Genomic DNA, 12,762 nt, shown 5'->3' on the forward strand with positions numbered 1-12,762 from the left:
TGCACATTGTATGAATTGGTGATAAATGGCAACTCAACCGAGGCATCAACACAGAGCGTAACGAGGACTTCGTTAAAATTTTCGTTCTTTTGTTATAACGTAATTGTAAGACTCTGATGCCATTTAAAGCATAAATGACGATACTCAATGCTGCTTCTTCACAAGGCCCATGACTGACAAATCACAGAAGGCACAAGCCTCAATCGACCCATTCGGACATCTACGATACAATCAGTACTTCAGCAGATGATGGTACAACAATGTTTCTGCCGCTAATCAGACCATGAATGTAGCGTCCATTCCTCGCCCATTTTCACGCCATCCAGATGCAACTCTGAATTTACAGACAGGACACGTTCCCTACTGTCTCAACCATGGATCAATGCAACTTGCATGGAACTGCGAAATAACATCATCCATCAAATTCTTAGTTCTCTTAAAGAGTACATAACTGATAGCTCCATAAAGTGGATATGAGTCGGGTGGTACTGGTGCCCCCCTGATACCTTGTAGGAAGATGATAATTTGGAAGATGCATTTGATGAAGATTCTGCAGTGAACGATCATTATGATTTCAGTTCTCATTACAAAGGTGGATCAGTTAGTGACTCAGACGATCAATTAGACTTTGAAGGTTCGCTTTTATGGCTTCCTGTGAATTTGAATATCCTATTTTAAATTGAGAAATTATTCAGTAGTATGAGCGCGCCACGTCATCTGCTGCCGTGGTACGCATCTACCACTCAGATATCAACACATGTCTGTAGGTTGTCAAGACTTCTGTTTTCATATTTACTTTTTAAGAATCTTTCATTTATTCTTGAGTTTTTTATGCTCATAATCCATTGAAATTCATGATGGACAGACTATAATTTGCTCGAGGAAGTGAAGAGGGTGACTGAAGCAGCTCACAGAACAAGAACTAAATTAAGTGTGCATCCTTATTTTAAGTTGCCGTTTCCCCTCCGAAACCTCCGGCGTGCAGCTGCTAGTAGGAGAACGAAACTCTTGTTCCTTCCAAGTGGACTGTCAAAAAGGGGCCGAAATCAGTCTCGATATGAGCAAAGGTGTGATGTCAGAATCTTGACCTTAGAGTGGACTATATATACTATGCTATCGATTTTTTAAGATGGCTACAAGTTCTGCACAATAGGTGTAGATGATTTTTGTGGTAGGCTTTATGCATTCTTCTTCTTCTGTTTATCAGTTACTTCTTTTTTTTGAGTGGGGTCATTCTCTTGGCTGGGGTATACAACATTATATCAGCTGGGTCCTTATGAAGGCATTAAATATTTATCTTTAAAACCTGATCTTGCTCTAGGGATTTAGTGATAACAATGTCAGTATTTACTCTACCTATGATGATGTGATCTCCTTCTCATCTTTTTTCTCCTTAAGTTCAAGCTATCTGATGATAAAAGATGTATTATCGAAGGTTAAGATCAGCTCTTCTATCTCTATGTCTTTGAATCTTCATTATATGGGTTTATATCTGGATCACAGTTGCAACTCCTAAGAATATTTGGAATCAATCATTCAACTAAGAAAATGCTATCAAGAAGTGATTCCTTATATGCAATTACATTCATCGATCAGGAACATTTCTTAAACAAGCATGGTTGAACTTATCTAACTTGCTTATTTAGGTTTTAATCTCATTTGCAAGTTATTTTATTGCCATGAGATTAGGAAGTGCAAGACTTATCAGGTGTTGACTCTTTGGTCATGCTTTGGATATACAAATTAAAAGTGTCCGTAAATGTCAGTTTTTTTTTTTTTTTTTTAGAAATGATTCTCATTGAATTTTGTAAGTATTTTTTCGGTCTACTTGAGCTTGACATTCCCATCCTTTTGGCTAATACTTCTGCCTTTATCAGCCCTCTTCTTTAAATATGTTTTTGCTTAAGAAGATTTATAGTGAGGATGTGATTTTGGAATAGTTTTATAGTTTCTCATCTATGAACTGTGCTTTTTTAAATGTTTCAGGAAGAAATTTATTTCATGGACGATTGAATGGCGCTTTCACTCGACAGATGTGTTATCATGTGACCATGGGTGAGTCGTAGTTAAGCTTGATAAAAGCTGATCTGCAGTACCTATGTTCACCTCTAGAGATGAGAATTAATTTGTGCTACTGTTCATTCCAAAAAGCAATGAGTATGTTCAGTGGTTGAGGATGGTTTTTATTGCAGAATACATGAGGATGTGGCCCTTCATCTTGATGCAGAGAAAGTCTTGTTTGAGGAGACTGTTTCATGTCATCCCGAGACTGACACTGATCAGTAAATTCAAGGCAGGGGAGTGATAATATATGGAAATCACAATTCTTTCATGGGACTGGAAGCGTTAGGTGCTTTGCGGATGGTGGCTTAAATTCTTTTCTTGTAGACTTTGAGTATGGATAGTGACTAATGAAACTACAAAGATAGGGACGATTCGACAAATTAAGACACCTCTGTGTAAAGCTTTTGTCATAGAAAATGAGATTATAGTGTTAGTTGATGTACATTCGTCTTACTCAAATGTTGCAGGTGCTAGATTAGCATAAAAATGAGTTAGTGTGGGCGTTTAACCAGAGTGAGGTTGCTGAGTGGCTCTGTCCAATACATCACCCTTAGATCAAGTCAAATGGTGTATTTACCTTTCTTTTCTTCGATTGCCTTGTTCTATCTCTCCAAGCTTTTAGAAGCTTTTAGAAGGTTCTTTTGTATGAGACTAAAAGCTTGGATCATATATATCATATCATTAAAATATCACAATTTTTCTATGTCAATAAGGGTTCATTTGCTAGTTGTAGTGTGATGAATTTTTTGCATAGTGAGCAATACCAGCAATCATGAAAAGCCATTGTTAAAACTTTACCAAGCTTTCAAAAGGACAAAGGGGAAATGCGCATATAATTTGCCTAATTTGTGCATAATTTCTTATAGATTAATGCATAATTTCTTATAGATTAATATTAATCGAAATCAAGACCATGAGACTGCAGAGTATAGAGTTTTATCTCTTCAAGCACAGAAATATACTTGGTGAAATTGAGTTTTACTATGATGACCAATCAAAGGAAAAAACGGGTATGGAGATTACTAATGAGATTTAACCAGCTGAATTGAGAGCGTAAAGGACCAAAGTGAATGGACTTATAACTTATTAAACCAACATCTCGTCAGAGTTGAATAATGTTGCGTCTTCTTGCCCACATTATCATGTGAAATCCCACATTATCATGCGAAATCGAAGCAGTGTATTTGCTATGACACTGGTATTCTGTAATCAAGGGCCAAAAAGAACTTGAACACAACATTTCGATGTTTGAATAACAAACTTTTCAAGATATCTTCCAACAAATACAAAGAGTGAGAATTAAAAACCACCATATTCTTTATAATAATAATAATTAAAAATTGAAGATTGTTATGATTTCCAAAACTAACTTAAAGTTAACTAATGTCGATTTTGTTTGTATATCTACAAACACTCAAAAGCTGTAGAAATTCTTTAGATCCTCTTTCTTGGCATACCAGCTTGGTATAATGTAAATAATAGCTGCTGCACTAGATATGGGGCTCCTCCTGCAAAATTAGAGGATAAAAACAGAGGAGAATACGTTCAGCACTTGAAAAGGAACAACAGTAAAGCATTTGAACTAAACCTGATAAGTAAACTTTATACACAGCAGGTCTACATAGAAAACCGCTGGAAATGGAAAACCATAAAATGAGACAACTAAATTATCTCAATCAAGTACAATAAGACAAATGACAGCAATTAACACATCTAACTCAAGGCAAGACCCCTCAAATAGCTATGAACTACCTTGAAAGGAGGATCAAGGCATATACGTTCCATCCCCAAAACTCAGCAGAACCTCAACACAGCATCTAATTCTCTTTATCCCAAGACATAAGCTCGTGCTGCGAGACACAAGCATGAAGTGTGAGGCACGTGTCAATCATAGCTAACGAAAAAAGAGAGAGGAAACAGTTAACTAGTTACCAAATCGACCAGGTCCCATGAATGGTTCAGCTTCATCTGTCACACCACCTTGCTGCTGCTCCCGAAATTTTTTTTTTTTTTTGGGTAAAGGCTGCTCCCGAAATTTTTCATGTGAAAAAGCGAAAAAATCAGTTGCCTCAAAGATTTTACTCTACGAGAACGACAAATGCTAGCTGTTAATTTTGTGATCCTGGCTAGATAGATAAAAGAACGACTCTGTTTTAAGAAATTGGAGTGTTGAAAGAAGACGTTCTACTCACGGCATCAGTCTCCATTTCAGCAGCTGACAGCAACCTATTTAAACAGTGTCCAGATATTTTGCAAACCAAGAGCTCATTGGCAGGATCCATAACAGTTTCTCTGCACGTCTCATCACAGACTGAAAGAAAAGACGATGATGAAGGAAACCTCATTAGGAAAGACATTCCTGCACGACACATATAAATTGGATATACTAAAGAGACTTGTCATTGTTAGCAATTAAAGTATTTTACCCTGAACATTTCCAGTCTTCTCACAAACAAAGACATCACCAATTTGATGATAAGAACACGTTTCTCCTGAACAAACATGGTCCAGAACCAATGCATCAGTGAACCCTTTGCTGCTTTTCCACAAAGACACTTGATCAGCAACGGTCTTGTCAAGAATTATCCAATCATCATTCACCTTCAGAAGCAAACATGCATGTGAAATTAAAAGGATGAACCCACGAGTCCTTGAGCAAACCAGAAACATATGCAGTACCACTTGGAATATTTCAAGGAAAGTAACTCTAGTAAAGCATGTTGATCATAATTGCTAGGTCAAGAATAATAGTGTAGTAATGCTAGTCAGGATTAAATCTCAAGCAAAAAAGCCTTTACAAATAAGAGCCACTAAAGCAGCAACCATCAAGTCTTTTTCCTTTGACCAGTTTCCATAACTTCATTACGGTTGTAACGCAAAAATGAAGAGGATCAACCAGGATATTATTAGTATAAAGCTAAAGAACTATATGTGAAAGTCACATCAGAAGACACCAAGTGCACTTCTACCCAACAATCTGCTTTCTGGAAGAAATCAAAGTCAAGGTTTGAACAAGCTATAGCACTGGCACCAATTTATACAAAATTCCAACAAATCTAACCTTTGACCTGTAATATCATCACAATGAAGAATCCTTACAAAAGGCAAGCTCCATCTACCTGTGAAGGAAGAGGTGCCTGGCTTCTCTTTGCAGCTTGCATTTGGATACTACATTGTTCCTGGCGTAGTCTTTGAGACCTCCAAGGCTACTGAATTCTGTTCTTTATCATATTTCTGAGTGTCAGGACTGTTCTTAAGTACTGGGGACAAAAGCCTCGAGCTACAGCTTGCCATGTAAGCTTGAGACTGAAAAACTTCTACAAACTCCAGAATTTAACAGCCGATTCATCTCGATCCAGGAGCAAATAATACATTCCTCAGGGATATCTATGAGCTCAAGACAAGGGATTTTGTACAAACTCGCATTATGCAAAACCTAAAGAGATGGACCAAGACAGGCTAAGTCAAAGAATTTTGGTGAGAGAGATTGAAAAGGCCTCCATGCACCAGCTTCTAGTAAGATGTGGATGCTTCTGACAACTTCATATCTGTACAAAAGAATTTTCCTTGACAGAAAGGTATAGCTGACAAAATTGCTGCCAATCCCAGAGTATCCCCTTCCTCAACCGTTGATCCCAGAGCAAATGCTCCTATCTAGAAGTCGTACAGAAGATGAATCAGATTGCCTAGTCAAAAGTTATGTTTATGAATTTCCTATCACAAGTTAAACAAGATGGGCTATAAAATAGATTTTCACCTATTTTTTAGTTCATGGACGAAAAACCAATTTATTTTGAAGCCTGATGAAGCCAATAATAGCACAGGAAGGCCAAAATGGCCCAGGAACATAAACTGGAACCTGGCCCTATATTTGCTACTGTAGTAAATGTTATGCGAGGATTACAGATCCTACTGATAATATAGTTGTCTTTGGCTCAGAAGAAAGGGAGAAACCAAAAAGAAAAGATATCGGCAAAGCGTTAGATGCGGCGAGTTCATCGTGATCCATCAACCAAAAGAGCCCATTTAGCATGTGTCCCACTGTTTGATCATTCTCATTACACCTCTCATGTAAGTGAAGGGAGATAGAGCTCCATGCGATGAATATGTTCATTGTTAATCAGAATATGCAAATAACTTTCACATAGCTAAGATCAAAATCATTAGATGTCACTAGGGAATCAATTAGAAATTAGAGGCATCTAGTAATCAAATGAGAAGTATGAGTGAGATCTTAAGCATAGTGCCCCATGGTAATGACGGAACGGATTAAGCACTGTTTGCAAAGCCCAAGGACAGATTCAGAGGAGTAAGCAAACAAGAGGCTCGACAATATTTGTTTTGAGTGGGACTAGCATGTGGAAAGAAAATGAGATCCATCACAATTATCATCACATTAAGAGGTTACTCTGTCAAGAACTTGCATGGTGTCTAAGTCACTTTGGGGAGTTTAAGAAAGCAAGAGCAATTAGTTTTCAAATAAAGAAATGACTGTTAATGGGATGCAAACCTGTTTCCTCACGGTGAGTATGAGGCCTCTTTTCAGTTCTTCGCTGTAAGGTTCACCTTCCACCAGAATGACAAAGGCATAAATGCCTTGTCCTTTCATCTAGAGACAAAAACATGATTTGTTGATTTGTTAGCATTTAAAGCAAGTGCAATGAAAATTTTATCATCAATTTAGTCCTCTCTAAAGTACCTCATGCTCAACACCAACAACCACAGCTTCCACACATTTGGAATGCGAGACAAGAGCAGATTCACCTTCTGCTGTTCCAATCCGGTGTCCACTGCAGAGGCAAGTGAAGCATCATCAGATAACTAGTCCAGAATTCAAAGCACTGGGTGCTTTAAGAAGGAAAATAATTGGTCTTTGGAAGTTTCTCAACAAAAACAAAGCCACATTGTATGAGCACATAAAAAATGTTTGAATGAAGGTACCAAAAGAGAAGATCTTGAGAAATTCATGTAGCACCTGACATTGATGACATCATCAACTCTACCAGTCAGCCAGTCGTAACCATCCTTGTCCCTGAATGGGTTGAGCGAATTAAAAAATAAGTAAATCAAATTGCACAGCTTATGCTGCAAAAAATATAACCATAACTACACCTTCCAAAGATATATAAGCGCAAGATTATCATTCAAGTTGAGGAATTGTATAAACATCCCTAGTAAGAACCCAGGCATAATGCAAGTACCTCAAGCAATAATTTAATAGTTGTATCAACTAACCTGCTGCAGCCATCACCAGTAAAATAGTATCCTGGGAATGGTTGAAGTATGTTGTTTTGTATTGCTCATGATCACCATAGACTGTACAAAATGCCCCAGGCCAGGAACTTTTAATGCACAGGTATCCACTACACTCACCTTCAATTTCAACCCCCTTTTCATCCAATATGACAGGCTGCACAAAACAAATGTGGAAATTAGTCGGAGAGACACCTTGTGAAAGGCTCTTAAGTTGTTCAAAAGTCAAAGGGAATGAAAGAGTTTAGAGACCTGAACCCCAAAGAAAAGAAAAGTAGCAGATCCAGGTTTCTGTGGCCAGGCACTAGATAATGGTGTGATCTGCAGGGAAGGTAAGCATCACTGGAATCAGACTGAGACCATAAAGTGGATATTGTGGGCATTCTTTGTAAAAAATTCTAACATGATAAACCCAAACAAATAACAAAATGTACCATGAAGCCACCAGTTTCAGTTTGCCACCAAGTGTCAGATATAGGGCACTCTGAATCTCCGACTACATTGAAAAACCACCTGAAGAAATGTACACAGGTTTATGGATCTAGTGAAATATTATCTACATTAGAAAGTTAGGATAAAGCTCAGTACCTCCACGCACTTGGATTGATAGGCTCGCCAACACTTCCTAGGACCCACAATGATTTGCGTGAATACTTACCAAATAAGCTTCCAATTCAATGAGTTACTTTCCCACGGCCAGGTGTTCCAATCATTATATCGACCCCTCTCCTCGATTGGCTCTCCTGAGCATGATAAGGAGCTCCACCATACAAACAACATGATGTTAAGCCCACTGCTCCACCATTAACTTCAAAATCAGAAAACACCTAAAATAATAGAGTAAACGATGTCGGACATCTATCTCTGTAAAAAGATGAGATTATTTCTATAAGCTTGATTCCAATACTTGCTTGGCCAATTCCCTAGTAGGTAAAAGCATCAAAACACTTGGTGGCCTACCACATCCTGTCTTCCTTGAGGTTTTTGTAGGCCCATTCGTCAGAGATTCCAAAATGGGCAAGACAAAAGCTAGAGTTTTGCCCTGGTACAATTCACACAGTGAACAAGGTGATAATCAGTGCTCAAAAATTAAAACCCATCAACTACAAAGCAATGAGCAACCAGTTCGAAAACTCATGTTCCTAGCAGCCAATCATCTTTAAAAAACTTGAAATGCAACTGTGGCCAAACAGTCTTCACGCCACTTTTGGTTTTTTTTATGTCAAATAACACCAATGAACTAATGTACAGATGACTCTGCCACAAACTAGAAGACTTATATAGCTGTAGGTTTTTTGGTCGAATTACCAGCTATAGGTTCGAATGCCTGAAAAGATCGGTCGGAATTTGACTTTTGCAATGACAATCAAGGGCAGAAATACAGGGATTTAGGACCAAAAATGCACGAAAGACATTTCACGAACCAAGTGCACTTTGCTACACTCTACACCATGATTGCTCTGTCGTGCTGTTAATTAAAACAATATTCACCAAGCTCATACATCAACCATTCACTACTCATAGAGCAGATAAAACCTGCTTCTCTTTTCATATATGTCGCTTCGTGACCCTTTTCCGCATCACACACTATCATTACTCCAACGTCCGAGACCATTCACTTCTCTAAATTGTCGGTTAATTAGCAGATTTCAAACAAGCACGCGACCATCAACATGTCAATCTGTGAAATTCAAATAAAAGATGTTCATACGACCGGTGCGAGCACGGCCGACCAAATCAGTCCCATCTTGGACGATATCAAACGTCATGGTCTGAATGGGAACAACGCCTCGATACCATTGTCCTTCAACTTCAACCTCAAGCTATCCAAGATCCTGAAATTCAACACAGCGTTGGGTTTCTCCTCCTGAGCCACCTTATTATCGCCACCGCTCAACCTCGCCTTCTTCTTTTTCTTCTTCTTCCCCTTCAAGTTCTCGGGGTCAACCAGCTCGGAGCTGGTCTCACTCTTGTCTTCCTCGTCATCCTCGCGCAACTCCAACGCCTTCCTCTTCTTCTCCTTCTTCGCATCCCCGATGCTCAGGGAGCTTCTGCCGTTGGATTCGGAGCCTTTACTGCCACTCTTCTTTTCCTTCTTGTGCTTCTTGTCCGACTCCGCCGAAGACGCGAAGCCGCCATCGGCCTCGAGCTGGACCTTCGCCTTCATCTTCTTCTCTTTGCTCTTGCTTTTGGAGTTCTCCGGGGTTGAGCTGAATCGGGCACAACTATCGAAGGCATCGGTGAAACTGTCCGGAACCACGAGAGGAGTTTAGGAGACGGGAGGGGAGGGGAAGGGGGTGGTTTGTCCTTCTCTTCTCTTCTCCTCCTGTGCTCGATCTCCGCGTTGAAAATAGTCGAAGGCGGAGGCGAGGCGAGGGGGCTCGGGAACCACTGCAATCGCCGGGGCTCTCGGGGCAATCTGTCGGCGGCGATGACCGGCGATGCTTTTGGGAGGCGGGGAGCGGAAGAAGCACGAGGCCCTCATGTCCCGACCGTCGACCTCGAGGACATAGAGTCCAAAGACCTCGGGCTACTCGGAGTCGGAGCCGATGACGTGTTCGTCGGAGGTCCAAAAGTTGCCGAGTAACCAACGCGAGCACAAACCTTGTGCTCGATCTCCACGTTGGAACAGCCGGAGGCGGAGGAGGTGAGGACCCAACCTGCGACCGGCGAGGCTCTTGAAGGAGGAGATGACCGGCGAGGCTTTGGGAGGCGGATGCGGGCCGGAATCGGATGCGCGGAGAAGGAAACAGACGGTCCTTCTCTGTTTGTTCTCCCGCGAGGAGAGAGAGAAAAAGCCAATAAATTCAATTGAGGAGTGAGAAATTTTTTTTGGGCGGGAGCGTTAAAGCATTTAGGGCTGCATGGTTGCCACTTATTTGTTCCCGAACAGAAATTTCCGTTCTTTTGTTCACGGGAACAAAAAAGAACAAAACGCGTTTGTGTGCGTTTCTGTTCCTTTTTATTCTTTTGTTCCCGGGAACAAAAAAGAAATGAAACAAGAAACAAAAAAAAACTTGTTTCTTGTTTAAGGAACACAAATCGAAACACTTTTTTTCTTTTTTTTTTCTTTTATTTTCTTGTTCTTCTTTCACGCCGAGGCCGGGTCGCCGGCCTCGGCCACGACCGGCCGACGACGGCCGGCGGCCTCGCCCGGCCACGGCGAGGCTCGCCGTAGGGGGCGAGGGTCGGCCTCGCCATGGCCGGGCGAGCTCGAGCTCGCCCGGATCCGGCGAGGCCGACCTCCCCGGCGGCCGGCGAGCCTCGGCCTCGCCGAGCCACCGCCAGGTCGGCGTCACTGGCGGTGGCTCGGCGAGGCCGAGGCTCGCCCGCCGGGCGAGGTCGGCCTCGCCCGGATCCGGCGAGCTCGAGCTCGCCCGACCATGGCGAGGCCGACCTCGCCGCCCGGGCGAGCTCGATCTCGCCAGATCCGGCGAGGCCGACCTCGCCCGGCGGCCGAGCCTCGGCCTCGCCCGGCGGTGGCCCGGCGAGGCCGCGGCTCGCCGGCCGGGCGAGCTCGGCCTCGCCGGATCAAGGCGAGGCCGACCTCGCACCGGCCCGGGCGAGCTCGATCTCGCCCGGATCCGGCCTCGAGCTCGCCCAGCCGGCGAGGCCGAGCTTGCCCGGCGGCCGGCGAGCCTCGGCCTCGCCCGGCGGTGGCCCGGCGAGCCGCGCCTCGCCCGCCCGGCCAGGCGAGCTCGGCCCTCGCCGCCGGTCGCGGCCAAGGCCTTGGCCGGCGACCGGCCAAAAGAAGAAAAAAAATGAAAAAGAAAAAAAATAGAAAAAAATAAAAGAAATAAAAAAATTATCCAAATTTACCAAACATGTTTCTGTTTATTTTTTATTCCCGAACAAGTTTACCAAACGCGTATTTTGTTCAAAAATTGTTCCCGAACAGAAATACTTTTTCTATTTACTGTTCCTGGAACAATTTTTAAATGAAACACAACCAAACGCGCCCTTATTGACCCGACATTGTTTTACGCCAACGAGCCGAGCCGAGCCGATCGGAGCTGAGCGGATCCTTTAATTTTCCAGCGGGTCCTACACAACGGGTGTCGAAAGCTGAGTGGAACGTGCGCGCCACATCAGCGGATGACATGGCGTGCACATACCACTGAATATTTTCTCCTCTCTCTCTGCCCTCCCTCTTTCCGATCGGCGAATCACTGCACGGGACCGGCGAACCACCGCGCCACCCCTCCGGCTCTAGATCCGGCCCCAAGTCGTCCGTCCCTTGCTCTTTCTCTCCCCTTGCGTCTCTGTCTGCCCTCCCTCTCTTCAACGGCGAACCAGCGCATGACCGGCGAACCAATATTTTCTCCTTGCGGAGAAGCAACGAAAATATCTTTGAAGTCTACAGCGAGGTCGTCTTACCAATTTCGAGGAAGGAAGGTTTGTTTCGGTGGTCTTGGTCAAGAAGGTGAGGGTAAAAAAGCAGTACAATCGACGCGGGAAAAGACGAGCACTCTTGTCGCGCAATCCTCTCCACAAGATTGCGCGTCTCCTACGGGGCAAGAGTGAGAAGTAAAGCTTTATTAAGAGTCCCGAGTGCTCGTGACCCAGGAGCAGAAACGCCAATCACTATAAGTCACTTGAGACGCTCGTCTTTCGCTTTGAGAGATCTGGCTTTGATAGCTCTAGATGGAGGCATGAAGATGATCTCATAATTGTGCTGCTTTTGAGGCTCGGACACGACTTGATGTGCTTTAAGGTAACTCCTTTTTAGACATTAAAGCCCATCCTAGTAATTCCGTCTCTGTATCACTCCTCCAGATGAGCCGGATAGTCTATTACATTTTGATAGAAGAAAATAAAAACATTCATCTAACATCCTTAAAAGCATCCACAATATAACATGCGGAATTCCACGGACTTTTTCAAAATCATGGTCGTCACATTTATTGCAGATTTTTCTTACTACGTTCCCCTACGTTCCGCTTATTCAAACTGATCAGTATGAGCGGTAGTATGAGCGGTTGGACTGGTTAAACCTGGGGGAATTCCTGTTCAAAAAAAAAAACTTGGTGGAATTTGATAGTTCTCTCTCTCTCTCATATTTGTCACTTTCTGAACCTTTTACATCCGTCCTCTCTCTCGCAGAACAGTTCAACGCTATCATCTACATTCCTCGCTCGCTCTCTTTGTTCATTTCCCTCTTGAAAGTTCTCGCCGAGGCTTGTTTAGGGTCTTCTCTCTCCGACCTTGCACCTCTCTTCGCATTTCTGCTCGCGTAAGGTAATCGCTTTTTCATCTCGTATCATTTTTGTTGATTTGTTGCGGCCGAACTAGTGTGTAACGTGTATTGGGCTTTTTTTTTTCTAATGTGGGAGGCTGCTAATGTGGTGTGTCACCAGCTCCAGCTCATGATCGACTTCTGTAGAAAAGGGAAGCCTTTGCTTTCGACTTTTGATGTGACTAATCATGTGGCCTCTCTGTCTCATT

At 42.7% G+C, this 12,762-nt stretch overlaps 1 protein-coding gene and 3 long non-coding RNA genes across 5 annotated transcripts; 1 reads left to right on the forward strand and 3 right to left on the reverse strand.

The window, feature by feature from the left end:
- The first annotated feature begins 620 nt into the window (after positions 1-620).
- On the forward strand, positions 621-2,685 carry LOC120290239. Its single transcript, XR_005548084.1, has 4 exons — positions 621-634; positions 866-1,067; positions 1,987-2,055; positions 2,193-2,685. It is a non-coding gene; the product is annotated as an uncharacterized LOC120290239 (long non-coding RNA).
- A 1,144-nt stretch (positions 2,686-3,829) lies between these two features.
- On the reverse strand, positions 3,830-6,675 carry LOC104455549 (F-box protein SKIP31). Of its 2 annotated transcripts, none has more exons than XM_039306055.1 (6): positions 6,575-6,675; positions 5,184-5,718; positions 4,491-4,665; positions 4,257-4,375; positions 4,006-4,057; positions 3,830-3,914 (listed from the first exon to the last, which is right to left on the reverse strand). In XM_039306055.1, exons 2-6 carry the CDS (start codon positions 5,223-5,225, stop codon positions 3,892-3,894), a joined length of 411 nt encoding a protein of 136 aa, XP_039161989.1. In that variant the 5' UTR covers positions 5,226-5,718; positions 6,575-6,675; the 3' UTR covers positions 3,830-3,891. The 2 variants fall into 2 exon arrangements, with proteins under 2 accessions (XP_039161989.1, XP_039161988.1); XM_039306054.1 differs by having other exon boundaries at positions 3,997-4,057.
- Positions 6,676-6,798: 123 nt separating this feature from the next.
- Positions 6,799-7,356, reverse strand: LOC120290241. Its single transcript, XR_005548088.1, has 3 exons — positions 7,300-7,356; positions 7,040-7,096; positions 6,799-6,854 (listed from the first exon to the last, which is right to left on the reverse strand). It is a non-coding gene; the product is annotated as an uncharacterized LOC120290241 (long non-coding RNA).
- Positions 7,357-7,575: 219 nt separating this feature from the next.
- LOC104436248 lies at positions 7,576-8,213 on the reverse strand. The gene is made up of 3 exons (XR_724018.3): positions 7,906-8,213; positions 7,752-7,830; positions 7,576-7,638 (listed from the first exon to the last, which is right to left on the reverse strand). It is a non-coding gene; the product is annotated as an uncharacterized LOC104436248 (long non-coding RNA).
- Positions 8,214-12,762: the final 4,549 nt, after the last annotated feature.

This window comes from Eucalyptus grandis, chromosome 2 (assembly GCF_016545825.1).
Source record: "Eucalyptus grandis isolate ANBG69807.140 chromosome 2, ASM1654582v1, whole genome shotgun sequence".
NCBI classification, from domain to species: Eukaryota; Viridiplantae; Streptophyta; class Magnoliopsida; order Myrtales; family Myrtaceae; genus Eucalyptus; species Eucalyptus grandis.

Coding starts and splice junctions, on each gene's coding strand:
- LOC104455549 (XM_039306054.1), bottom strand. CDS start 5,225: ATGCAAGCTGCAAAGAGAAGCCAGGCACCTCTTCCTTCACAG. Junction 4,666..5,183: donor AGGCACCTCTTCCTTCACAG/GTAGATGGAGCT, acceptor TTGCTTCTGAAG/GTGAATGATGATTGGATAAT. Junction 3,915..3,996: donor CATGGGACCTGGTCGATTTG/GTAACTAGTTAA, acceptor TGTGTCTCGCAG/CACGAGCTTATGTCTTGGGA.